Below are 26,960 nucleotides of genomic sequence, written 5' to 3' on the forward strand. Positions count from 1 at the left end.
AAGCTCAGCGTGCAAGAGGTCAAAAACTTCAAGATCATGCTGCACGAGCTCAAAGAAGCCTTTCTCAAAAAGCGTGAAGAAGCTCAAGGTTCTCGTGAGCGCATGAAGAGCCTGACTGACAAGTATGTGCAAGTCTACAATGAGGCTAAGAAGCGCAAGGCTATTGGTCGTCCTGACATCGATCCCAGGATGGCTGCAAAGAAGAAGAAGAAGCCAGCTGTGGCCGAACCCGAAGCACCAAGACAGGAAGCACATCCCATTGTCTTCCCAGCCAGCATGACTGGCTCGAAGCCAAAGGTCAGGTCAACCGCTTCAGAACTGAAGAAGACAAGGCATGCTGAGGCTGAAGCGAGAAAGAGGAAACATCCTGAAGCCTCTGATGCTGCTCCCTCCAAGAAGAAGCGCAAGACCAAGAAGGATCGGGCTGCTCCCACAGAGTCCTTAGTTGTTGAACCTATCTCAATGGTTCGCCCTGCATCTGCACAACAAGAGCACCAACTGATTGTCCATGAGCCTGCTTCCACAGAGGCTCATGAAGCTGAAGACATTCCAGCAGCTGATCCCACCGCTGCTGAAGACATTGGTCACCATGACAATGTTGAAGATGATGTAGTTCTTCCTCAGATCGAGCACAACTTGGTATCATCGCCTGTGCTTACGCACAGCGAACTCATCAGCATTGGTCAGGATGCATCATGGGCTGATCACCCACAACAACAAGTCACACCACCCCGGCAAGAAGAAGAAGATGACTTTGAGGCCCAGCCAACTCCGTCTCCAGAGGCGTCGCCAGCGTTACGCAGGCTTCGCAAAGGACCAAGGTCTCAAGTCCCTCTTTCGAGCGTTCCAGAAGGAGAAGTGCCCCACCAATTTGTTGCACGTTAAGTGTTTCCAGATGCCACTCCTACTGTGAATGTCTCCGAGTCTGAGGCTAAAGCTGCTGAAGACATTCCGGCTGCATCAGCCGATGACACACAAGAAGAAGAACGTGTCCCTACTCCCCCCATTACTGAAGAAGCTGTTCTCGAGGAGAACGTGTCTGTGTCCGACCCTCCATCTCATCAAGTGGAGGTTGAGAATCTCGAGGCTGCCACCACCAACACAAATGAAGCCAATGACGTTGTCATGGCTGAAGCAAATGTGGAGCCTGCACCAACCAATGTGTCAGAAGTCAGTGAAGCCAATGATGCTACTGCTCCTATTCCTGCGCCTGCTGCTGGTCCTCAGTTTGACTATCACGTTGAGCACAGCCCTTAGGTACAGAAGCCAATGCCAAGGTTGCCCAGGTTTCCAGGTCCTGCATCAGCACCCGGATCCTTTAATGTCAACGGCTTCAAAGCAGACAACACCTTCTTCAATAGCGCCAAGAACCCCTATTCAAGGAAAAGAATATCTTCTGATCGGTTCTGGAGCTATCCGCAGCGAAGTTATTACTCATGCATTCTGTACAATCAAGGTCGCATTTTTCCCTCATATGCATCTTGACACTGAAGCCATGACTGGTCTGCCTTACTTGGAAGAAGCTCTGGATTGCTTCAAAGAGTCTGGATTGTTGCCTTTCGTCACCGACCAAGAGCACTGGAACGAAGAGTTGCTGCTCCAGTTCTATGCCACTCTTCACATTCGTGGCTACAACAGAGATCCGAAGACTTGGGTCCTTGAGTGGATGACCGGCAGTGTTCATCACGAAGCCAAAGCCTTTGATATCATTGAGCTCACTGGTCTGCCCACTCCTGGAGATCTTTATGAACCTGGTTGTCAGCTTCACAGTGCAGCTATGGAGAGCATCTTTCAGAAGCCTGAACCGAACATGAGTCAGATGCTTAGCATGATGAAGCCTTTGCCTCCAGATGCTGCATATCCTAAGGAGTTCTTTATTGAAGACCTTCAGTATCTGCCACGCACTATCTATCACATTATCAGGCGAACTCTCTGGCCCATCAAAGGACATTCTCCACATGCAAAGCTGGAAGGTGCAATGAAGACTTTGGTCTTTTATATTCTTCACGGCAAATGCTTCAATGCACAAGACTTCTTCATCCGCCAACTTGCTGCATCATGATCTGATCTTTTTGGCTTGAAGTTTTATACAGAACATCTCTCCCAAACACCTTTTTCGGAGCCGTGTGGGCGGGAGGACGAACTGGGAACGCTAGCCATGTTGAATGGTTTCCCCTGACAAGACTCTGAGGATTTTCCGCTGGGATCCAATCCCTTTAAATAGAGGCATTTCTTACGTGGCCGTGGGTTATGTGCAAAAAATACCCCGACCTTTCGTATTCGCTCGACACGTGGAAGCAGAAGGTGTGGAGGCACAGAAGCCGATGGGTGCGACATTAAATGAAATGCCGAATACAACTCTTTAAGTCAGGTACTTTGAAGTGATCGGAGAAGGAACCCGCCTTGCAATGCCGAAGACAATCTACGCGTCGGACACCTCGTCATTGAAGTATGGTTCAGGGGCTACTGAGGGAGTCCTGGATTAAGGGGTCCTCGGGTGTCCGACCTATTGGACATGGGCCGGACTGATGGGCCGTAAAGATACAAGACAGAAGACTCTCTCTCTCGTGTCCGGATGGGACTCTCCTTGGTGTGGATGGCAAGCCTGACGTTCGGATATGAAGATTCCTTTCTCTATAACCGACTTTGTACAACCCTAGTCTCCTTCGGTGTCTATATAAACCGGAGGATTTAGTCCGTAGAGGCGATCATAATCATACAGGCTAGACTTCTAGGGTTTTAGCCACAACAATCTTGTGGTAGATCAACTCTTGTAATCCTCGTACTCATCAATATCAATCAAGCAGGACGTAGGGTATTACCTCCATCATGAGGGCCCGAACCTTGGTAAAACATCGTGTCCCCTGCCTCCTGTTACCATCGACCTTAGACGCACAGTTCGGGACCTGCTACCCGAGATCCGCCGGTTTTGACACTGACACTCGTATCCAGTGAGCCACCCAGCCGCCTTTTTATGTCGGAGAACACCTCTTCCTACTCGTCGGATGCCAACAGAGTGTGGAGAATATGGTGTAAGGAGGAGATGATAAGCGGAGGTGTGGTGCGGTTCTTGCCCGATGCTTGTCCTCATTTAAACAGCGGCGGATGCAAGGAGCCAAATGGCGTTGTGTTTGATGCGCGTGTAAGTGCATCTAGTGCCACCCCTAGTTGGTTTTGGAGTATTGACGACAAACCTAGTTGAGGGACTAATGTGTTTGTAAGAATTGCAGTATAACATAGATAGAAGTCCCTCATTGATTCGGTTTTCCTACCAGAGATGACCCCTAAAAATGTATGAAGACATTGAAGTCAAAGGTGGTATGTGAAGACATTCACATTGAAGACTATGACAAGAGAAGACATCGCGTGAAGACTATGGAGCGCGAAGACTTAGCAGTTTCGTCGTTCTGTGTTTTTCTTTGTTGAGTCATAGGAACCACCGTACTGTTAAGTGGGGTCCAAGAGAACCAGTCAGAATGACTGAAGTGATGCTTAACCAAAATCCTATGTCTTCGAGTGAAGACTATGAGAGCAAATCTTGTCCAGAGTTGGATTAAGTCAGCTTTGCTTGTGCCCAAGTAAAGTTGCCGTGTGTGTTTGAAATCTGACCGTTGGAACACGTGTCAGTTCCTTAGTGACTCAGGGTCATTTCAGACAAATCAGGTCGGGTTGCCTAGTGGCTATAAATAGCCCACCCCCTACAACCATAAACGGTTGGCTGCTCAGAGTTAGAGTACGACTTTTGTCGTTTGAGAGCAACCCACCTCGAAGCCTTTGAGAGAGATTCCTTGCGAGGTAAAGCCCTAAACACCCAGAGCCAAAGAGTGTGGTAGGCATCACTTAAGTCTTCCTGTCTGTGTGATCTGAAGACTTATTACACTTGAGGACTGTGAATCCTCCAGCCGGTTAGGCGTCGCGTTCTGAGCATCCAAGAGTCATTGTGGATCGCCGGTGAACGAAGTCTGTGAAGGTTTGGAAGTCACCTTGAAGACTTACCAGAGTGATTGGGCGAGGTCTGTATGACCTTAGCTCAAGGGGAATACGGTGAGGACTAAGTGTCCTGAGCTGAGTGTTCAGGACTGGGTGTCCGGGACTGTGTGTCCTTAGATTTAAATACCTAGCCGCCCTAACCAGACGTACAGTTGTCACAGCAACTGGAACTGGTCCAACAAATCATTGTCTTCAATGAGTCACTGGTTTCATCCTTCCCTTCCCTTTGCTTACTGTTGGTCCTTGTGAAGTCATTATATTGATTGCATTATGTTTTGTCTTCACTGAGTGACTACTTGTTCTGATTGGCTTCACAATATCTTCCTACCTGATCTTACTGCCTAGCTGCTATTAGTCATTATGCTTTCACCTCATTGAATACTTGACTATGGTTTGTCTAGTGTAGTCTACCTTTCGCTACATGGTAATATGTTTATTTCTATCGTTTGTCTTCGAAACTTCCATGTTTTGAAGACTTTCATAAAAATCGCCTATTCACCCCCCCTCTAGTCGATCACTAGCACTTTCAGCGCGTCGTCGGGCGAACGGACGTGTGGCCAAAGTAGGTTTCTTGGCATACACGCATGTGGAGGTAGGTAGGCAGTGTTTAGCCGTTTGAATGCGGCGAGGAGGCTGCTCAGCCGGGCGTGCAACAAGCGGCGCTCTCTCAGCCGACGCCCTACTCCAATGCCGGCAGTGCGAGGCCGCGTCCGGTCTGGGTCGACAGCAATGTGAGCTGTTGGCGTCGGGCTGGAAAGCACGTGGGTGAATGAGGAGGGTTTTGGGTGGGCCACAGTTGCCAGACGCGGACATGTCAACGGTCCAGACACCCATAACCCCGCTCCCCAACTTTGTCTCCGGTTTGCGGGAAAAACACGCCCGGGCCATTCTACAGACCAATACATATTCGCGTTGGATGGCAAAACACGTCCCAACCAACCGCACGGTCCAGACGATTACGAGGGGTTTGAGGGTCGGCGTTGGGGACGCCCCGACTACACGGTAGTCTATCTAGAAATTGGCAATATGAAAATCGATTTAATGACATATTTGCTGGTGTGACGTGCGCTTTGTCGTACGGTCATGCGACGTGTGACTCTTGTAAACACAAAGACCCTTTATACCCCACCAAAGGTCCAACCGCAAAGAAGAAGAAGAATACGCAACAACGAAGGTCGAGTTATTATCTTACAATATCGGTAAGCCCTCCAATCGAACTTATTTGTTGACATCGTCATCCGGTTGAACCGGTCCAGTAAATAAAGGCGATTCAACAGTCGAACGAGTCCAACAGCGCGGCGAGCCTGCCTGCACCTGAAAGCTGAAACGGGTCGCACAAAAAAGCAAGCGGGCGAAAAAGAAAAAAGATGACAAGAAAAGAACGCCGTGTGAAGCATGTGACGCGCAACCTCCCCCGCAACGTCGGAAAAAGAAGAAGAAGAGAAAGCAAGCGAAGCGACGGCCCGGCTCCTTCCGCCAGCCTTCCCTGACGCCACACGTCACTCGCGCGACGCGACGGCGAGCCGCCCACCAACCGGGTCAAAAATACCCACCGATCGGATCCCCGCCCGCACACGCGACGCGACGCTCGGGCTCGCGGCTAGCCCGCCCACCCCGCACCGGCGCCCCCGCGCCTAGATCCCGATCCGCCGCGCCTCGCCATGGCCGACTGCCGCAGCCTCATCGAGTTCCTCCGCGCCTTCGAGCACCGCCGCCGCGCCTCGCCCTCGCCGTGCGCCCGCCCCCGCCGCGCGGCCTCCTCCTCCTCGTCGCCGTCGTCGCGGGGAAGGCTCTTCACCTCGCTCTGCGACAACCCGCCCCCGACCGCCGCGCTCGACGCGCTCGCCCTGCTCGCCGTGCTCGGCGCGCTGGCCTTCCTGGCCGCGCCCTACGCCAGGCTGCTGGCGCGCGAGGCCGCCGACCTGGTGCGGCAGTACCCGGAGGAGCCCTACTCGTACGTCGCCTTCGCGGCGGGCGCCGGCGCGGCCGTGGCGGCCGTGGCGGGCCTGCTCGCGTGGGAGGCGGCCGGCCACCACGCGCGCAAGTGCGGCCGGCCCCGCTGCCGCGGCCTGCGCAAGGCCGTCGAGTTCGACATCCAGCTCGAGACGGAGGAGTGCGTGCGCGGGAGCGGCCGGCTGCTGCCGCCCGGCGGCCACGCCAAGACGCTCCTCGCGGCCGCCGGCTCCGCCGCGCGCCTCGTCGAGCTCGGCGAGGAGCACCGGGAGCTCGAGGCGGAGCTCCGGAAGATGGCGCCCCCCAACGGCCGCTCCGTGCTCATCTTCCGCTCCCCCTGCGGCTGCGCCAAGGGCAGGATGGAGGTCTGGGGCGCCAAGAAGGTGCGCCGGATCAAGAAGTAGTAGTAGTAGCAGCGATGAGTGGATGACACCGGCGCTCACTGCTCTCCATAATAAACTAGTTTTCTAGTTATTATTCCATACTCTATAATACAGTGCTCTTGCTCTTGTGGCAAGTATAGATGAGAATAAGGAGAGGAACAAAGGAATAGATACATGTCTTCTTATATGACTTGTGATGCACATCACCCCCCAAGATTATACATAGCTTTGCTCTTCCATTTGCAGTTTTTAATCGAATTATTATGCTATAAATGACTCTTGCCTTGCCTGATGCTGATCGTATGCAAATAAGTGCTGCGATGGACTTTACCTCAAAAATCGTTTGCGTTGTGTGGATGAATAGATGCATCAGTTTATATGCTGGTTGAACGATGTGCAGAGATGACTGCGGACGAATTACTTCCATCTTTATTCTACACATGCTTCTCTGAGATGTCAGTTGTGTTCGTGAAGTCTGCATCAATCGATAAACTGTTTGGTTTTGTTTTAAGCTGTGTTGAGCTGAAAGTATCCGCATAATGGCAGGGATAGCTTCTGTTACTAAATTGATTTAACGGTGTTATTTGGTAGGGTAAGGTTCTGGTAGTCCCTGCTATTCTTACTGCTTAAATTCTGAGAAATTGTATTATATACATGGATGAGTATTTCTCACCATGGTTTACCTGTATTAAGTGTGACGCTTACTCGGTTGGTGGTTCTCTAGCTATCTTTGCCTTCTGCATTCTATTCCTATATTTCATCCCTATTCCTTTTTTTATTATACAGATTTGATATCCTATTCATATGTATTAAACCTCTCGAAATAGAGATTTAAACTGCTGAGCTATAACATCTCAGTTTCTATACTCAATGGTTGAACTCTGGTGTACTAGTATTTTTTTCTTGACCTACACAGTTTAATCACCAAATAATGGTGTTCAAAATGCCAGGAAAAATTATTTGTATGCTCATTTCTTCTCTTCAATCATATTGCATATCATTAACAATTCAGCTCCAGCTGAAGCCATTTAAATCAAAATGCCTATACCCTTGATCACCATCATCAGTGTTTTGAGTGTTCAGATCAAGTTTCTTCCCAGAACTTGGATGCTCAAAACCGGAATGTTCAACCGCTTGTCTCTTGCAGTTTGCTTCTTCAAGATATAGTCTGTCTGCATCTCTTTCTTTGCTTCCTGAGGCCGAACTGGCGGTGCTGCCTCTGCCATTCTTTTGAGGTGTAGTATATTCCTGTTGAATCTCCATGTCACTTTCACTTCCAAACTCTGCTTTGTGGTACTCATTCACATTTTGCAAATGACCCATCTTACGCTCGCTTAGGCTTCTATTAAGGGAAAACTGATACTCATGGTCAGGAGAGTGCTTTCTGCAAAATATTGAACTATCATCATATGCTTTGAGCATTCCTTGGCTGTGTAGTCTATGCTCATTGATGAATCCTCCGGCTGCAGTCAAACAGTTATTGGTTGAACTTTCCATGAACTGGATTTGCCTCGGCTCTAGTCTGTGCATACTTGAACTTTCTTTTATCTCTGTAACTCCACTGCCGAAACATTCATTTGATACTTGTGAGACTAGTTCTGATATTTTCATCTTTGCATCTTCCAGGTTTGCAGGACCCGAATTCTGTTTTCCAAGGCTCTCTTGTGCCTGCTCTAGAACTGCCTGCAGATACTTCCCTTGGGCTTCTATCCGTAGTTGCAGATGCCGTTGTACCTGTTGCCAATTTAATTTCAGGTTAGAACCACTGCACTGATGGATATGTTTTAGTCACTCCATGCATTGTGTGTTACTTAGCTGGAATTTGACAAAAGTTCATTGCTACATTAGAAGAAGGTATTAAGCATATGAATTTAATGAGTGGTGCCAAATTGCTTTTTCGCTCTTTTGGTTCTTTAATTGCTAGACTGTATTCGTTTTATGGGGCCATCCCTGGAGGAAGCGCAGCGTTCAAAGGTGTCAAATAAGGATTTAGAATACATTATCAGTTTTTTATTTGGTTGGAACGAGAGTGGTATCTGGATGCTCGATTCAGGTTATCTTGATTTCCATCTACTGTGTGCATCTAATGAATTGTCTTGGTTAAGAGCTTATTACACAAGTAGTTTCAGTACCTCACCTCAAGTTGTTCGTTTAATTGTCTCTGCACCTCGATTTGCATCTGTAGGGCTTCACCAATTTGCATAGTTCTGTCACCCAGTAAGAGAGATTAGTACTTCAATATTCACATGAAATACAATTCTGAATTGCATGGCCAGTTTCCTTACTTCTCTGGCTGTGGAATGGCATTTGTATTAATCATCGCTGGCACACTTGTTCCGGGCATGCCATCAGCTGCAATTGCACATCCTATGGCTGCAAAATTTCATGGCCTGTGTGTCATTATACAGATATATTATAATGGTAAAGATGGAACTATAGAAGTTAAACTTGGGCTTACTGTTCTTGTTTGTCCCGACGTTAACTTGAGCTTGGAGGTTCTTACTGAGCCTGTATTTCTGAAACATCAAAGAAATTCTGACTTGACTGCAGTTATGGGCGCCATTTTTAACATGAGAATTTATGATTATCATGTACCTGGAGGTGGCTTTTCAGATGATACAAGGTGAGTCCTGGAATGCCCATAAGCCTCATGACTGTTTTTGGAGTAGCTTCTGCGTGATAAACATGAGTGTAAGAATTCAGCAGACTTCTGTACAATGAGTAGATAAGAAACATATAGATGTATACTAACTCTCTGCTCCACCCAATTGATTGACCGCGTCTACAAATCGCTGATGTAACTCGGGTGTCCATTTGAGCCTTGGTTTTGCATCGGTTGAGAGAACTAGCCCAGAATCTCCTTGTGTACTTCCTCCGTGCAGAAACAGATGCCTCTCCATGGGAAAGGTCGTCCTAGTAGTGAAGAGCTCACTAGGGCCCTGATGTTGGTGATACATCTTCTGCTGTAGAATGGACAGAAATTTTTAGAACAACAGAAATTTGGAGGGCTTAAAGATCTAACCAACTTCTTACTTGTTCTGCAGTCGCTTCCTTCCTCTTTGCTGTTGCACGTTGAAACTGTGTATTGAGTATTTCCCTACTGACAAGACGAATACCAGTCTTGTTCTCCGTGTGAGCTTAAGCCTGTTGATACCCTTTTGGTCTTCTCAGGTTGATAAGGAATGCCCTGTGAGGGGCTCCTTATATGGGGAAACATAGAATCTAGCATCTTAGAACAAACAGCAGAAGAACAATCTTTAACCCAACTGACAGAAGATGCTGTCCTCAGTTATTCTTGGAAATAATAACCAAAATCAAAATATCAGTACTAATAGCAACCTGTGACAGCTGAGTAACATCAACCTTGTACCCCTCAGTAATGAAACTAGTCCTTTAGCTTTCTCTGCATTTCTGTATGGAAACTTCAGCTGCATATTTACTCATTAGATCAGTAGAAGGTATATGTACAGAATAAATACCTACAACTGGAGCAATTTGTCTTTCTGGAATGTTATTTTTTGGCATATTATCTGCTATATCTGCTTGGAGCGTGAAAGATACCTTTCCGAATCACTCATTTTGCCGAGATGGAAATATTTGTGCAACTTCTCTGTTACCTTGGTTACTAGTATTTAGTTTAGTGTTGCTGGTTCATGTTATGTGATTAATGATTTTAATGCTCTTAGAGGAATGCAGTATGTGCATCTTTGTTTAAATGAATCAATTAAGTTTTTTTTTCATTGCTGATACTTGTTGCCTTCTTGGAGAGTGACATCTTACACACAGAAGCACAATTTTTCTGTCAATTTATTCTGTCCTTTGTACTACTGTAAAGTGGATAGAATATGAACAAGCACAAGTTCCATCAGTGTCCTTTCCTGAGATTGGTACATATTCTCATTGTAGTCCAGAAAAGTATGGACCTACTGGCTTATGCTCTTTACATGGGATAAGCTCCATTTGAACCAGACCACTTTGCTTTTAATCATCACTAGTCAAACAACAACACTTATGTGCTATGATCCTGTATGTGCTACACAACCTTCATCATTTCAGTACTTTTTGCTAACATAGGCAGCTGCCTTATAGCAATCATTCTTCTAACCAAGTCACTGAAAAGTTAGATGTGAGTTCTAACTTCTAAGCAGAAGTAGGCGCTATGTTTCCTCCCTCCCTCCCTCCCGATTACTTATAAAATATAATATGGGTTCAATACAATAAATTCATGTTTGGTTCATCGGGAAATGTGTTCTGCAGCTCTAACGATCTGGTTTTGTTCTCTTCCTGCAGTCAAGTTTGTCAAATTTATCCGCATTTCATCAATTTGCCTTCATTCCTTCATTTTTATTTCTTTGGGATACTGATAGAAAAGGCATGAGTTATCCTCATGTTTCATGCCATGAGTAATAAAGGGTAAGGATAAAAAGGAACACAAGTTATAGAGTTCGAAATACCCCCCTGGTCCCTCCCTTTGTGCCTTCTGTACTTATGCACCAGTTCTCTATGTGTGATTCAATTGATTGAAGTGGCACCTCATTAGAACTGTGCCAGTGGTATATGTCGACACTTGGGACCACCAGTGAGACATTTTCAGCTGCAACGGTTTAATGGTCTTCTGCACTTAAAGGAATGAACCATCAGGAATATCCCTCTTTATGCTTTACTATCACTGATTCCACTAACCCTTCCAGTAAGGTCTTCCTTTAGCTACTCATTGGGAACGGTAAGTTTGTAACATAACTTTCTTTTTATGCTTCATCTTTCTTCTCCCTTCGAAACAGTAAGGCTCTCATAGGTTTTAGTTGGAGAACGTTTGCTCTGTATTATGATGTTTATGATAATACCACAGATTTATTTCCCCATTCACAAATTTACTGTGTTTACTCCTATGTGCTGATGACTGTGCACGTATGTGTAGCATGGTATGTCAATTTACTATCTATTTTTTTCGAGATACTTGCTTCAGTTTATTTTCCTTATAGGTAACCTGTCAGGTTTTGCATACTGTTTGAACTGGAGGGTGGGCAGTCTTGCTATCAACATGTAAAGAGGTTATCAAAAGAAGAATCCAAAGCATCATCCTTTGCTCTTCCATCTTTTGCAAAGCAGCATCAGCTTGTGGGAGCATATTCAGTTGTAAGAGACTGGTCCTGGCAGCTATTTAGAACTGTAGATTATATATGACCTGAAGCTTTCTGCTCTAGCGTCTGTGAACCTCTTTGACGCTTAGTTGCCTCTGGATCTTTGCCAGTCTAGAGCCTTTTCTGATGGAGGGGTACTACATAAAATTCTAATGGAGGAGTACACACAGTGAATTGACCTCGTTAACCAGATAATGTTATAGGAAAATAAATGAATCTGATGCAGCTGGTAGGGGGGAATGGAAGGCATCAAAAAAATTGGTGTCTTCACTGGAAGTAAAGGGTTTTATGTGTTTTTATGGTAAACAAGAAAAACTGCTTTGGTCTAAGAATCTTTCCGTTGTCAATAAAACTGAAGTTCCTTAGTCTCTTATCCTTTTTCCCAGAAGTGTACACTAGTACATGATTTGTTCCTTTTCCAATCATCCTTTGTAAATTGGTCGTTGGAGGCATATATAAAGTAAAGTACAAATCCAATTGGAATCAATCATGAATAGCCATCCCAATTGCATGAGCTACTTATCTCATGAATGGAGGTTCTTCGTCCAAGCGCCATGGCATCAATTCTTTTCTCAGTGTCCTTGGCATCTGTGTTCAACCTCAAGTTGCACGCACAATTTGGTGAGCTATGCTTTTCATATGCATTTTCTTTCTCATCAATGCTCCTAGATGCACAGTTTTATTTCTTTTTGCTGATGCTCCTTGCCCACATCCTAATCTCAATATTCCTCTCGCAGCACTCCAGCTTTCTGTGGTTTTCACAGAATATATGCTGCCTGAGCCTGCAAATAAACTATCACGGCGGCGACTATCTTACACTTATTGATAGTTACTGTTCAGCGATGCTCGTTGAGCAACTAGTCTGGTCTATTGGTTATGTGATGCTCTTGCAGTTCATGGGCACCGGGGAAGCACCTGAAAGGGTTCGTTCCTGATATGGTATCTAATGCCAAATTTGCACTCGAGATTTTTTACCTCGTTTATATTTGTGTATATGTGCTCTTATGTGACACGTGGTTAGATTTGTTTCAAAGAAATCTGTGATTAAAATTAGATTATGTTGAGGTGGTCGAGAGGGACATCTTCCGTATTCTTTGTTGGGAGCATCTTTGGAGCATATGGCATTTCAATTCCTGGTCAGTGCTTTTGATTTTGCTCTCTTTTTCATATTCTGGTGATCAGATTAACATAAGTCACTTTCGTGCACAATATTCCCCTTTAGATTGTACATAGGGGTGCCACATTTCGCCTCCTGGTTAATTGCAGATGTATTATCACTTTCTCGGGTGTTAGGTGCATCAGGATTTGTCTGCCTGGTTTTGATGGTACTGATCAACAGCATCACACCAAACTTGCTGATGTTCACCTATTTCTTCCGGAAAAAGTTGATGATGCTCTCTTTCCAGGACAACATACACCAAAACTTGCACCAACTTATGTTGGATATTGTCATTCTTCCTCTTTTGTTTGAGTCTGACTAATATTCATCACATAGGTGCTGTATGAGTAATTGTTGTGTAACCTTTCTTCATCCGTGGGTGCTCTTGAGTCTTGACTCTAGTTCCACTAGATCTGAAAAAAAATGGATCGTGGGGTTCCCTACATGGGATGCATGCTAGATGAGCTAGGACTGGCACTAGACTGTCTGCTACGAGCTCCACCTGAAAGCCAAGATTTAGCCTAGGGCCTGGGTTGGCGTTGATTGCTGAGGTGGGTCTTCCTCATAACATACTATTTTACCATGATTTGGCACAACAAAGAACTGGAAAATTCTTGTAAAATATTATGTGCCACACCAATTGTTTCCCTATCTAAGCAATTTGACCTCGTGAAATTCTTGCTTAACAGGTTTGACATCGACGCGGTCATAAATCTTCTTCCACCTGATACCTGATAGGGGAGAAAACAAGAAGGATGGTGATATGCAAGCTGCTCCGCAGATCGTGTCTAAAGCTGGCTACCGAAAGTTGGGGGTGCAATGGCATCGCAACCCAACTCCGCACTCTGGAGATGAGGAATTTGGGATAGCGATAAGTCGATGCGGATGGAGGCGTTAACATCTCTCCGCACGATCACCATTCCAGTTACATACATGCACTTGACCAGCAGTAAAGAAGCTGTTCTTTGTTCGCCGGAGCAAATGCTCCGCTTTTTAGCAGAGAAATTGTGCCATTTTTTGCTGCGATATTCTTGTGCGCGAAGTCATGCAATATTCGTGAGGGGTGATGAAAGTAGGAAATATTTTTACAAGTTTTTGTAGGAAATAAAGTTGGCAATGGGAAAAGGACAGGGTTTTGGTCTTTGTGTCGGTTTAGTAGACTATAATTTAACTACCAATATGAATATAACAGTTGGCGTTGTGTTTGCTGATGGTTGGGGGTGGTTCAAAAGGTTGGGGGCGCAGACCGCTGTTTATTATGGCAACGGTTAAAGCAGATGTGTGACGGTGTGATCCTGTCTGATAGTAGAAGAATCTTGTACTACCTCTGTATGAAAATATAAGACATTTTTGCGGTTAAATTTGAACTACAAAAACGTCTTATATTTTGGTCGGAGAGAGTAAATGACGCTGGTCTCTCTCCCTAGCGTGCTCTCCTAGCGTGCTCTTCCCCCACCCTTCGGCGTCGCCGGCCCCTGTGCCGACGGCGCGGCCGTGCCTCCGCCACCCGGCTGAGGTCTCCACCGGCCCTGTCTCGCTGCCGCCTGCCATGTCTCCTCGCAGCCCCGTCTCTTGGAGTTCTGCTCCAACTTTCTTCGCTGGTCTCTCTCCCTAGCATGCTCTCCCCCCACCCCTCGGCGTCGCCGGCCCCTGTGCCGCGCCACCCGGCTGAGGTCTCCACCGGCCCTGTCTCGCTGCCGCCTGCCATGTCTCCTTGCAGCCCCGTCTCCTTGGAGAGGGTCGCCTTCTCGGACGTGGATTCCGCCCTCGGATCCTCGGCCCCATCGTTCGCCGATGTGGTCTGCTCCGGGTATTCAAAACCTGCTTCGTCGGCCCCGACTCGCCCCTCCTCGCCCATCAGACCTGCGCCGCCTGCGCCGTCTGCCCCACCGCGGCCGCGCATTCAATCCATTGTGGTGGTGGGTGAGGGCGGCCATGAACCCGCCGGGGCGGGCAGGCCTGCAGCTTCGCAGGTGGCCGTTTCACAGGAGTGGCATGTGGTCCGACGCAAGGGCAAGAAAGGGGTGCTGCTCCGACCCGCCAATAGCACCGACGCCATTACTGCTCCACCATCCTCAACCACCGCCGGCCGCGGCATTCATACCAGCTCCACCTATAAGGCTGACCTCCATGGTAGGTGCTTCCGGTGTCTCAGCTCCTCTCACAGAGTTGCCTCCTGCCGTAGTGAAGTCCGGTGCATCCACTGCCTCGCCCTTGGCCATACCACCCACCACTGCCCTTCTTGCCACCTTCCTCGCGTTCCGCTCTCCTCCCTCGACAAGCCGCGGCGCCGCCCCCCTCCCCCACGGCTACCGGTCTCCTCCCGCATCGCTTTCCCGAAAGGTCACCCTAACCACGACCGCGCTCCTGTCCTGTCTCGGTTGGTCTTCCCACCGCCGCCACCGCCACCCCCATCTCCACCAACCGTGCCGCCTACCACATCCCCCCCTACCACCCCTCCGCCTGCCATGGAGATGGCAGCACGCTTCTCGTACGGTCCGGCGAGGGGGAACCGCCGCTGCCGCAAGACGGTGTGCCTGATCGAGGAGACCCAGGAGGCGCTGGACGAGGAGACGCGGCTGCGCGAGTCTGCCCTCGTGTTCACCGCCGTGGCCTCGCCAGCGTTGGTGCCCGCGGACGTCGCGGCGGCGGTTCGCGCCGAGTTCCCTGATGTGCCCACCAACGGCCTTCAGGTCTCCCTGATGCAGCCGGGCTCGTTCTTCGTGCGCTTTGCTCATCGCCGGTGGTTCGACCTGGTGCGTGGCCATGATATGGTGCACGCCCACGGCACGCCCCTGCTGATCCGTCGGTGGAACCGGCTGACCTTCGCGACATCCGTCAAGTGCTGGTACAGCGTGCGGCTCTTCATCCAGGGCATCCCGCCGCACGAGTTCAGCCTCAACACCGCCCAAGACCTGCTCCCCGAATGCCTCTTCTACCAGGTGGCCATTGAATCCCTCGACAAGCTCGACATGTCCTACTTCATCGCCCGGGCCTGGGTGGGCGACCCCGACGAGGTGCCGACGGAGACGGTGCTCACCGTCCGGCCACGCACCCGCTGCTCCGACCCGCTGGCGCATGTCTCTCTCCCGCCTGGCTTTAGGCTCGATGGGGAGGAGGAGGAGAACTGCGCCTGCACCAAGCACCTCCCCAGCAAGCTTCACTACCCGGTGCTCGTCCACGTCGACTCCGTCACCTACTATCCTCCCCGCCCGGAGTACGCGGTCCGGCGTGATGGGGGCGATGAAGACGACGATGCGCCGCCGCCCGAAGACCTGCCGCACCCGTGGGAGCACAGGGTGCCCGACGACGTCACCAGGACCCGAACAGGTTTCGGCCTCTCGCTGGCTGAAAGGAGGGGCCGCCGCCGGAATGGTCGCCCCTACTCCGGCCACTACCGGCGGGTGCTCGGTGTGTTGCAGCCCGAAGAGATCTATGGCAAGGCCGTCCGCGAGCTATCCTCTCCCGTCTTCGTGCCGGTGGACACCGATGAGGGCTCCGGCGACAGCTCCCATCTCGGCGACAGCTCCCACCGAGGAGGGGGCGGTGGCCGAGCCGGCTACGTTGCATGCGGACGTCATGTCGCGCGCCCCATGCGTGGGGTCCCCGGTGCTGCCGGCCCCGGCCTCGGTGGTCCAACCGCTGGTGCGTGCGGACACGGGCGGGGCCCTGTCCCTGGTGGGCATGGGCCATCTGTCCCTGTCGCCTGGGGTGGCAGCCGACAGCGGGGTGCGGGCCACCACTTCCCCGCCAATGGTAACTGCGGCAGCCTGCACCCCTGCGGCATCGGATCTGCAGGCTGCAGTGCCCCCCTGCGTGTCCACCGCGGTGGGGCCGCTGTCGGGTGGTCGGGCGAGCGGCTCGAGGCCCACCAAGGACGGCCTCCTGTCCGCTGCCCTGCATGGCGCGACGACCGTGCTAGATGGACCGCTGACCAAGCCCATGCATGCCCACGCTAGCGCTGGCCTCCTGGACGCTACTCTGCATGGCGCGCCGACCTTGGTGGATGGACCGCTGTCTGCGCATCTGCATGCCCACGCCAGCGCTGCTGAAGAGGGGGGTCCCACACAGGGTGGGGCCGAGGCGGTGGGCCCTGGTGGGGCTGTCGGTGGGGTGCTTGCCTTCCCCATCACCCACGAGCAGGCCACCGAGCTCTTCCTCGACCTGGTGGCTGCCCCCATCGAACCGGTCGTCCTCCAGGCTCCAAAAGCACCGTGTGGACGTCCACGCCGCTCGGCGAGGACGCCGGCAACGGCCACGAGGCGCAGCTACCGCCTGAGCTGCAAGAAGAACCTCTTCCCTGCGGCTCAAGGGAACGTCATGGCACAGGCACGTCACCTTGTCATGTCCAAGCACGGGCTCGCCATCCCGGAGCGCGGCGAGGCGGTGGAGCTACGCCTTGCCGAATACTAGAGGATCTTCGACGAGCCCCTATCGCCTGTCCAGATAGAGGCACTCTCCGCGCTGGTCAGAGCGGGCAAGAATGCAGCGTCGCTGGCTCCGGCGTCGTCTTAGGCTGCTGTGTCGGATGTTAGTCGATCTCGTTCCCTTATGGAAGACAACTAGTTAGTTTGGAACGTCAGGGGTTTGAACAACCCAGCTAGGAGAGCTGTGGTTAAGGAGGTGGTGTATCGCAACAATGTATCCCTAGTTTGTTTGCAAGAAACGAAGCTATCATTCATCGATAGAGCTATGGTGGCACAGTGATGTGGCAATGAGTTCTCGGAGTTTGCATACCTACCCGCTGAGGGCACCAGAGGGGGCGTGCTGCTAGCATGGAAAGGAAACCACTACTCCCTGCCCGGTGTCACCATTCTCACACACGCCGTGGCTATGATGGGGTGCAACGCCAAGGGAGAGCAACTGGGGATCATCGGTGTATATGGCCCGCAGAACTGGGACGAGAAGGTGCAGTTTCTTCAAGAGCTCAGGCATACGGTGCAGAACTCGCTATCAGCTGGGGTTGCCCTAGCCTTAGTCGGAGACTTCAACCTCATCACGCGGGCAGCTGACAAGAACAACTCCCGGATCAACCGTCGATGCATCACAGCATTTAGGAGGTTCATTAACGAGTTGCAACTGAAGGACCTATACCTACATGGTCGTAGGTACACATGGAGTAGCGAGCAAGATCAAGCAACAATGGTGAAGCTAGACCGTATACTCATCAATGGAGCATTCGAGGAGCTGCTGCCCGACTGCATGTTGCATGCTCTATCCTCGGAGATCTCGGACCACTGCCCTTTATTGCTCAATTGTGAGATAGCTTTTCGGCAGGCGCGATGCTTCAGATTCCAAAACCATTGGACCAAATTGGAGGGGTTCAAGGAGGTGGTCTGTGACGCTTGGCAGGGGGGCCTACGGCCGGTGACCCCGTCGGCCAGTTCACCGGCAGGCTCAAGGCCACGGCCAATGCACTCCAACGCTGGCAGGCCAAGTTCTGCAACAACATCAAGCTCAAGGGGGCCATCACGAGTGAGATCATTGCGCAGCTCGACAGGGCTATGGACCAGAGGCCCCTCACGGCAGACGAGAGACAGTTCAGGGCCAACATGAAGATGCAGCGACTCGGATATGCCGTGCTGGACAGGGCTATCTGGCGGCAGAAATCGAGGGTCAGGGGGATAAAGGAAGGGGATGTAGGAGCTAACTTCTTCCGTGCCAAAGCTACGGCGCGGAGATGCAAAAACTTCATCCCCAAGCTACAGGTGGACGGGGTTACAGTCACCGATCAGGAAACCAATGTGAAGGCCTTCCACTCCTTCTTCGAGCCTATCTTCGGGGCCAAGCAACCAAGGCCAAGGAGGCTGAACTTACAGGGGCTCAATTATGAATGGATTGAGCTGGGTAACATGGATGCGCCCATCACCGAAGAGGAAATCCTTGCCAACATAGCGGAGCTGGACGACAATAGAGCTCCTGGACCCGATGGGTTCACGGGGCTATTTTACAAACGCTGCTGGCACATCATCAAGGCTGACCTAACTACAGCCATCAGGGCAGTACAGACCACCACGACGACCCACCTCCGCCGCCTGAACCAAGCTACCACGATCCTCCTTGCAAAGAGTGCTGACGCCGCCACCATGAAGGACTACAGGCCGATCAGTCTGGTTTGTAGCTTCGCCAAGCTGGTCACCAAAATCTTGGCGCCAAGGCTTCAGAGAAGGATGAATGATCTGGTTGGACCTTGTCAGAACGCATTCATCAGAGGTAGGGCCATCCAAGACAACTTCTGCTTTGTCAGCGGCCTGGCCAAGGCCTTTCGGCGATCCAAAACGCCTGCCCTAATGCTGAAACTTGACATCCAACGTGCTTTCGACACGGTATCCTGGGAGTTCCTACTTGAGCTGCTAACCGCAAGGGGTTTTGGGAGAGTGTTCACCAACTGCCTGGCTGCGCTCCTCAGTACAGCATCCACGAGAATCTTTGTCAACGGTGAGCTCTCCGAAAGGATTGATCTTATGAAGGGCCTCAGGCGGGGCGATCCTCTTTCCCCACTGTTGTTCGTTTTGGTGATGGACTGCCTAGCAACTCTAATTGACAAGGCAGCGAACCTGGGAATTCTAGGCCCTATGGGAGACCAAATATTGCCATTCCGGACATCTCTATACGCAGACGACGCAGTGCTGTTCATCAACCCTTGCCGGCGTGAGATTGTTGCCGTAAGCCAGGTCTTAGGGCTGTTCGGCGATGCCACGGGCTTGCACACGAACCTCGCAAAGTCATCCGTATCGCCCATCTGCTGCGAGGGGATGGACCTGCAGGAGTTGCTTCAAGACTTGAACTGCCCGATCAAGCATTTTCCGTGCACCTACCTCGGCATGCCCCTGACAGATTCAAAGCTGAAGAAGAATGACCTCCAACCAATATGTGACAAGCTAGTTTGCAGAATGAAGGGATGGAAGATGGCCTTGCTTACCATGGACGGGAGATTGGACCTGGTCAAAACGGTGCTCTCGGCCATGCCGATCTTCCAGATGATCGCGTTGATCATGCCAACTTGGCTTGCGAAGCTGATTGACAGGGTGCGGCGTGGTTTTCTCTGGGAGGGCACCGAGGCGACATCGGGGGGCAAGTGTTTGGTCAGCTGGAGAACTGTTTGTAGGCCTAAGGAGCTCGGCGGGCTCGGCATCACCAACGTGCTGGCACATAGTAGGGCATTGCGGATGAGATGGCTCTGGCGCTCCTGGACCGATGGCAACAAGGCTTGGGACGGGCTACAACTACCAATTGACCGCACTGTCATAGCCCTTTTCAATGCCTCGGTCGACTTCCAGCTTGGCAATGGTGAGCGGATACTCTTCTGGAAGGAACCATGGTTCAAAGGTATCTGCCTCCAACATGCTTTCCCGGTGCTGTTCAAGCATTGCACTAGGAAGAACTTAACGGTCGCCCAAGCGCTTGTGGAAGGCAGATGGATGAGACACCTCAAGCAACACCTATCGCTACAGGCAACCAGAGAGTTCTTGGCACTATGGGAAGGGATAAGCGGCACTGTCCTATCGACGGCGCATGACCAGGTGCGGTGGAGATGGACCTCCGACGGGATATACACGGCCCGGTCGGCATACCTGATCCAGTTTGAAGGATGCACCAGGAGTGGCTTCGCTGACTTTATCTGAAACACAGACGTGCCTGGCAAGTGTAAACTGTTTGCGTGGTTGGCAATGCTTGGACGTTGCAACACTGCCGACGTGCTAGCCAAGAAGGGCTGGCCACATAATGCAACCTGCTTGTTCTGTGACGGACCAATGGAAGATGCCATTCACCTGCTGGCTACATGCCCGTTCACGCTGCAGATTTGGCATGCCGTCCTCCGCCGGTGCAGTCTACCTCAGGAGCTCGCCCCATGCCCAGGCACAGAATCCCTGTCACAATGGGCTGAGCGCACAATCTCTAGGCGTCCAGCGGGGCAAAGCAAGAAGTGGAGTGCCTTGGTACAATTAGTCTGGTGGTCAACTTGGAATGAACGCAACGCTAGAATCTTCCGGAACCAGCAATCATCGACACACGCACTAGTCGACAGGATGATTGAGGAGGCAAACGTGTGGCGTGCTGCTGGCCGAGGCAATGCCAGCTCCTTGCTGAACAGGCCCAGGGAACCCGACTAAGGAATTGCGCTAGATCAGGGCTAGTACTGGTGTAGGAGTTGGCCAGTGTTGCATGTTGGATCTGTACATCGCTTGTAACTATTCTCCTCTTAACCCCCCCGTATATCAGTGAAAAGCTGCTCTCAGCCTTTTCGTCAAAAAAAAAGAGTAAATGGTTAGGTAGCAAGTCTGGTGCTTCTTCAGTGTAATCCCTAGCCAAGCTAAATGGCCAAGCAGGAAGATGTGGCCAGTTAGAGCTCCTCTTAGATTAATAGTGCTCCCTCTGTTCACAAACAGGAGTATAAGATGATTAGGATATTTCAATAGGGACTACATACGGACTGAAATGGGTGAACATACACACTAAAACATGTCTATATATATTTGGTTTAGAAAAAACTTAGAACATCTCGTATAGAGTATTTGTAAACGGAGGGAGTAGTATTTGACTAAGGATGTTCTGATCAGGAGGGGGTGAAAAGGGAATAACAGCGAGTGTAGATCTTGTGATAGGGAAGAAAGTATTGATCATTTGTTTTCCTAATGTGCTCCAGCTAGATATTTGGGGTGTTGCTCAATGTGCTGCCGGTTTGTGCGGTTTCATGTGAATGAAATCGTGAGCCGTAATCTCCTTGATCCGAAGGAGGAAAAAATAAATGTTGAACATCAATCATTTTGTTGAACCAAGAGAATATGATCAGCAGTAACACAATCAATTATTAAAGAACATTCACTGGTGGAGTAATTTAGCTGATTTCTGTAAACCTGGCAGTCTGGCGGCACTCAAGAATCGAATGCCACTAGACAACCATTGATTAGTATCACAACAAGGAATTCATTTCAAAGCTTATGCTTGTAAGCACCTCTTAAAATTTCAGGAATAATAATCGGATGCATAATGCAAAGGCAAGCATAAATCCCACGGCCACTAAGCTCGCCATTAGTTTTCTCCGATGCCGCCACGGTCCCGAGGAACCGAGCATTTGCTGCTTGACAAAAGATGAACAGACTGGTTTAGATTTAGATGCGATTATCTTAGATATCGCATCATTTCAATCCCATGGCATCCACTAAACAAATGGGCAATAATGTGGGCTTAAGACAAGGGGCAGCGATCAACTTGGAGCAAACAACTGTGACAGTTAAGCAGAGGAATAGGACATTTCTTTAAACCAAAAACAAATGAAACCTCAATCATTCAAAAGGTTTAATCAAATTAACACCACAAGGTTGATAGGACCATTTAGTTAAACCGAAAACAAATGAAACGTGAACTGTTCAAAGGACTATACCGAAGGTGATAGCATGTCCATAGCAAACCATTTTGGTAACAGCAGGAGAGGGGAATTTAGGCATGATAGAAAGTAGCTACCTGTCAAGAGGAATTGCATCGAAGCGACGCACTGTTAAAAGTCGTTTCTTTTCCCAACCAGATGTATAATTTTGGGCAACAATACCTAACTTTATGCACAACATTAGCTTGAGTTGTCTTCAAACAGATGTATACTTTTGGGCAACAATACCTGTACCAACTTTATGCACAAGCATTAGCTTGACTTCCCTACAGACTCTACTCATAATCTTTTCGACCATCCTTCGGCCGTTCGCCTATAGGGGGCTTGGCAGGCAAGCTACCGGAAGCATAGCTTCGTAGAAGCTTCTAGAGGCGTGGAAGGTAAGAAGGCCAACCACTACATAAAGCGTAAAGGGACGTTTTAACAAGGTTGCTTTCTGGTCGATGTTTACAAGTGAAATAAGACTAGTAGTACCTCAATATATCAAGGATTATGAATGCATCATTCGCAGCGCCAAAGAGGAAAGAAAGAAATTAGTGTAGTAAGACATAGGGTTGACTTAGCCATAACACTGAAACAAAGTGAAATGAGCGCAAATCATATGTCAAAGCAGCCACAAACTTTGTACCCTGTTCATCCAGATAGATGACCGACAAGATGGAAAGAAGAGTTCTACTGACAAAGTTGCATCACTATCCTCAGATGTATGATCATTATTCACAACACTGGAGAAGATCAACTATGACCTGCATTTGGGTTGGTTCCAGAAGCAGGAGGCAGCTGCTGATCAGTCAAAGTAGCTCTGACAGTTTGCGGCTCAGGTGTCGAGAATAGGCCATTAAACCAAGGAACAAGGGCCCAAGGTCTGTTACTGTCCTCCCTGTCGTTTGTGTTACTGTCCTCACCATTGTTTCCAGGGCCATCAGCTCTTGCCTCCTCATGGCTGTTCTCTATTCGATCAACGTTGCTAGGCTCGCTCAAGTCTTTTGTCTCATCAGATGGCAGCTCAAACCGGCAAACTGGGCAGGAACTATGGAGTTCAAGCCATGGCAGGATACATGGTGAGTGGAACTTATGTTCACAAGGCAACTGCTTAGCCTGGGACCCTATATCAAGATCATCAAGACAGACTGAACAGCTGACAACCTCTTCGATTTTGACCGTGGGCAGGGCTTCGACTGCTTCTTTCTTCGTTGGAGGAGTACCATACCGGCTTGGGTCATTCTCAGCCAAATGTTGAAGAAGCAGACTAAGCCCTGCCCCGAGGACATACTCGTCTAGCAAACCATCATCATTATTTGAGTTACCATTGTCACCTCGGTCCTCGTCAGGGTCAAGCGCTGCACCTTGTAGAGCGAGGGCCTGGTTGAAAGCACTGATCAGAACGGAGTTGTCCCTTTCCCTGTCATCTCTAAGGTCATCATGGATGCTGTCAAGCACACGGCGCAGCGCCGATGCCCGTCGATGCCTTCTGATGAAACCCTCAAACTCACGGCCTATATCGCTATTATCTTCATCATCGCTGTCCCCCGGCGATCCTGCCTGCTCAAAAGGGTTGTCCAGAGGGTCCCACTGAGTTGGCCCTTGCTCTGATAGCTGACTTACCAATGCCTCAACCTGCTCAAGGGTCATCTCTTCGACGAACCCACCATCACACAACGGACACTTGAGCTCCTCCACCATGGCCTCCTCGACGGCCTGCTGACATTCATGGCACCAGTACCGCGTGATGTCAGCTTCTGCCATATCGCCAATCCTTCGGTCGATCAAGCGTAGCACACGAGCAGAAGTCAAATCTGTGAACCGTGCACAATGAGTTAGTTGAAGGGTAATAATCTGCATAAATCCCCAAGAAAACAACCACACATGATATAATTCGCAATCCATGAGAATAAGTGCAGCATATCAGGAACAATTTTATCAAGAACAAGTGGAACAACATGAGAAGCATGGTGTCCATGTGTGACTAAATTCCACACAGCAATGGCAATCAGGCATATCTCACAGGAGATCAGCATGGCGAACAAGAACAAGGAGAAGAACAAAGCCAGGTCTTGCATCTAACACAAAGTTAGCTCTAATTTTTCTGATTCTTCAGGAACAGGAGTGGCAGACAGTCCTAATAATAATTCCTAAAGAGAATACCCGACTGAAGCCGAGGCGACACCGAGATCTCCGAGAAGGGGAGGCGGAGATCAAGAGCCTGGATTCCCAGCCCAAGAATGAGGTGCCGATTCCATTCTACGGGGAACAGGATACTATTATTCCCCCCTAAAAGAAGAGCGAAAACAAGGGACCAACTCGGACACTTCTCAAGATTCACACAACATCGGGCTGCGCCGGAAACAAATTCAGCGGCGAGACCCGCCGTCGATCCCAGCCTACACAAATCCCCGCATAAATCCCCGAACGAACACGCACCCTGATCGATCCCTTCGCAACGGAACGATATTATATTATTCGATTCGACGGGAGGGGGCACGGAACAGGCTCCACCGTGTTCTTGATTTGGAGCACGCCGGGCCGGATTAGCAACCCCAAAAAAACCATCTTTTTGCTCGAAACCAAGCATCAATCAAGAAAAGAAAGAAGTCGCTGACCTTTGGCCTTTCTCCCGTGGATCGGATTGGATCGGATTGGATGGAGTGGAGGCGGCCCCCCTGCTCCTGCTCCCAGTCCTCCCTTGCTGGAGGAGGTAGGCCAGAGAAGAACAGGACGGAAGTTGCAGGGCAGGTTAGCTTGACTGGTGGATACTTTACTCCCTGGTCCCTAGAGGTTATCGTCCCTCTCCTTTTCCTTCATCGTCAAGAAAAATAGCAGGAGGATTTTTTATCTCATCCAGGCGCAAATCTCCAAGAGGAAATAGTTTAGTTTCGGATCCCACCACACCAGCAAAGCGAAGTTTGTTATGGGTTGGAAGCATGCAAAGCTTCTGATCTTTTGGGGGGATCTTTTTATTTAGGTGATGGGGATTGAGGGTTTGGCCGATGGATAGGGCGTCCTTCTCATCATCCGGAGAAGAGCGGGCCACCTGTAAACTAGGTGCCTGATGGGTTATCTGCCCTGTTTTGTCGGTGTGCTAGCTTCTGATGGCTTGCTCTGGACTGAGTGTGAATTATGGAGGATTTCGTGCAAGTTTTGTTTTTGTTTGAGATATTTTGTGGGAGATTTCCGACGATGGTGGGTGCTGCCTGCCTGATGGGCCAACCAAAGAAGCATGGAGTGGCGTGTACAGTGGCGCGGAGCAGTCACGTGGTCAGTGGTCCTTGTTTGTCAAACCTTGCGTCTTCAGAGTTAATGGCGGCATGTGGCTCGGGATGTGTTGGGCTGATCTCTCCACGTCGTGGTGAGATGGCAGCTTGACTCGGGCCACAAGTGCGGCGTTTGTGGACTGTTGTTGATCTTGGTTAAATCAGTGGCTGAGATGGCTCTTTGTGGGAGGAGAGAAGAGAGGAGGAGAAGCTCTGTCTAGATTAGTGGCTCATTGTTGATTTTCACCAGACTTGTTTCTTCGAGGCTCAAACGTGGTTGGATTGACTCTAGACTTGGTGGGTTCTTTTCACACTTGGGAGCGCTTCGATTTGGTTGGTTTGGTCAATTTGGCGGGGCATTGGATGTGAGAGCGGTGTAGTTATGCCTGTTTCCCGCAAGGAAATAGGTGTGCGGTCTTGGGTTATTGTTGGCTAGAGAGGTAAAATGTTAGTGGGGATTTATCTGAGATCTTTGATAGTAACATGTTGACGACTGGAAGCGAATTAGGAGCACTCGGCGACGCAGCACGCTGAAACCGCCTTCGCTCCCGTGCTTACTTGGGATGCGTGCACCTTTTGATGAAATGATTTCTTATTTGTGAATACCTGACCGACGCGCACACCAGAACAGTTCGTACCTATCCATTGTCATTCAATATATGGTAGTGTGGTGGGCCCATAGTGTTAATTCGCATGTAAAGTTTCCAAAACAAAGACTTCAGGGACGACTTTTGCACGTCCCATTGATTATAGGTGTATGACAATGTACAAGTAAACTTTGGTGTGTGAAAATGTGGGTGCTAAGGTAGATGTGGCAGTAATAATAAACTTGTACGGCGCATTATGACATGTCGCCGGGCGAAATGCACGGTACAAATTGAAGGCCCGTAATTAATAATTTGATTCGTCCAAAGATTCACAATTTCACATAAACATATTTAAGATTGACACTAATAGTAGGTCGTACAAGTTTCTCAACACGTAGCAACGAGGTCACGTGCTTTGGAATAAAAAAAATACATAATAGTTGATAATCCATGTCTAGGACATGCGGACACAGGATGGTGCAGTAGCATTGGCGTCTCGGCAGCAGCATCACACTGCTCAGGCGACCTTTGAGACAACGTAGAGCAAAGCAAGCAGGTTGAGGACTAGAAGCCCGACGATGATACGGTGAAATTTCCTCTGTGTGCAATTTGGGATGGTGAACATCCTGGGCCACTTTGCACGGATAACGTTGACGTAGTATTTCTCCCATTTTCAGGCCTTTTTTGGTTCATAGGATTGGAAAATCATAGAAATAGGAAAGTTATAGAAAATGAGATGACATGCATCTCAGATCCTATGCATAGGAATAGAAAAGAAGATGCCCTTTGATTCACATTATAGGATTTTTTTCATTGAGTCTAGGCTAATGTTTATTTTTCTATGAAATGTGGAGGATAGGAAGAATTCCTCCATAGGAATAGGATTTCATTCCTACAAACCAAAGAGCTCTGAAGGAATTTTTTCTATAGAAATCATATCCTATGAAAATCCTACAAAATTCGTCCAAACCAAAGAAGGCCTGAAGTTGCATTTGCCAGACTACAATAACAGACAGAGGGAAAGATCAAATTCAGTTGTGCTAGATAGGGCTGAAATTATAGATGTATGTGCGATAGACTTACCCATTCACGCTGGCACTTGTAGAAG

General features: G+C 49.5%; 3 protein-coding genes and 1 long non-coding RNA gene across 6 annotated transcripts; 2 read left to right on the plus strand and 2 right to left on the minus strand.

The window, feature by feature from the left end:
- Positions 1-5,232: 5,232 nt before the first annotated feature.
- Positions 5,233-6,565, plus strand: LOC125522094 (uncharacterized protein At5g19025-like). The gene has a single exon (XM_048687174.1). It carries the CDS (start codon positions 5,652-5,654, stop codon positions 6,345-6,347), a length of 696 nt encoding a protein of 231 aa, XP_048543131.1. The 5' UTR covers positions 5,233-5,651; the 3' UTR covers positions 6,348-6,565.
- Positions 6,566-7,270: 705 nt separating this feature from the next.
- On the minus strand, positions 7,271-9,519 carry LOC125522072 (myb-related protein 2-like). Of its 3 annotated transcripts, none has more exons than XM_048687146.1 (7): positions 9,360-9,519; positions 9,079-9,289; positions 8,922-8,998; positions 8,785-8,842; positions 8,612-8,699; positions 8,464-8,533; positions 7,271-8,060 (listed from the first exon to the last, which is right to left on the minus strand). In XM_048687146.1, the coding sequence occupies exons 2-7, from the start codon at positions 9,281-9,283 to the stop codon at positions 7,335-7,337; spliced, it is 1,224 nt and encodes a 407-aa protein (XP_048543103.1). In that variant the 5' UTR covers positions 9,284-9,289; positions 9,360-9,519; the 3' UTR covers positions 7,271-7,334. The 3 variants fall into 3 exon arrangements, with proteins under 3 accessions (XP_048543103.1, XP_048543111.1, XP_048543118.1); XM_048687154.1 differs by having other exon boundaries at positions 9,079-9,286; positions 9,360-9,508; XM_048687161.1 differs by having other exon boundaries at positions 7,781-8,060; positions 8,459-8,533; positions 9,360-9,518.
- Positions 9,520-9,706: 187 nt separating this feature from the next.
- LOC125522103 lies at positions 9,707-13,650 on the plus strand. Its single transcript, XR_007289632.1, has 2 exons — positions 9,707-12,088; positions 12,205-13,650. It is a non-coding gene; the product is annotated as an uncharacterized LOC125522103 (long non-coding RNA).
- Positions 13,651-22,568: 8,918 nt separating this feature from the next.
- Positions 22,569-24,971, minus strand: LOC125522111 (E3 ubiquitin-protein ligase SIRP1-like). The gene is made up of 2 exons (XM_048687188.1): positions 24,615-24,971; positions 22,569-23,810 (listed from the first exon to the last, which is right to left on the minus strand). The coding sequence occupies exon 2, from the start codon at positions 23,758-23,760 to the stop codon at positions 22,750-22,752; it is 1,011 nt and encodes a 336-aa protein (XP_048543145.1). The 5' UTR covers positions 23,761-23,810; positions 24,615-24,971; the 3' UTR covers positions 22,569-22,749.
- Between the last annotated feature and the right edge of the window lie 1,989 nt (positions 24,972-26,960).

This window comes from Triticum urartu, chromosome 1, assembly GCF_003073215.2.
Source record: "Triticum urartu cultivar G1812 chromosome 1, Tu2.1, whole genome shotgun sequence".
NCBI lineage: Eukaryota > Viridiplantae > Streptophyta > Magnoliopsida > Poales > Poaceae > Triticum > Triticum urartu.

What these genes read in the sequence shown, in the direction of transcription:
- LOC125522094 (XM_048687174.1), top strand. Translation starts at nt 5,652, where the DNA reads ATGGCCGACTGCCGCAGCCTCATCGAGTTCCTCCGCGCCTTCGAGCAC.
- LOC125522072 (XM_048687146.1), bottom strand. Translation starts at nt 9,283, where the DNA reads ATGTATCACCAACATCAGGGCCCTAGTGAGCTCTTCACTACTAGGACG. An exon ending in TCAATTGGGTGGAGCAGAGA is followed by an intron (nt 8,999 to 9,078) that starts GTTAGTATACAT and finishes TTTATCACGCAG; the next exon opens with AAGCTACTCCAAAAACAGTC. An exon ending in CGTCGGGACAAACAAGAACA is followed by an intron (nt 8,700 to 8,784) that starts GTAAGCCCAAGT and finishes GAAATTTTGCAG; the next exon opens with CCATAGGATGTGCAATTGCA.
- LOC125522111 (XM_048687188.1), bottom strand. Translation starts at nt 23,760, where the DNA reads ATGGCAGAAGCTGACATCACGCGGTACTGGTGCCATGAATGTCAGCAG.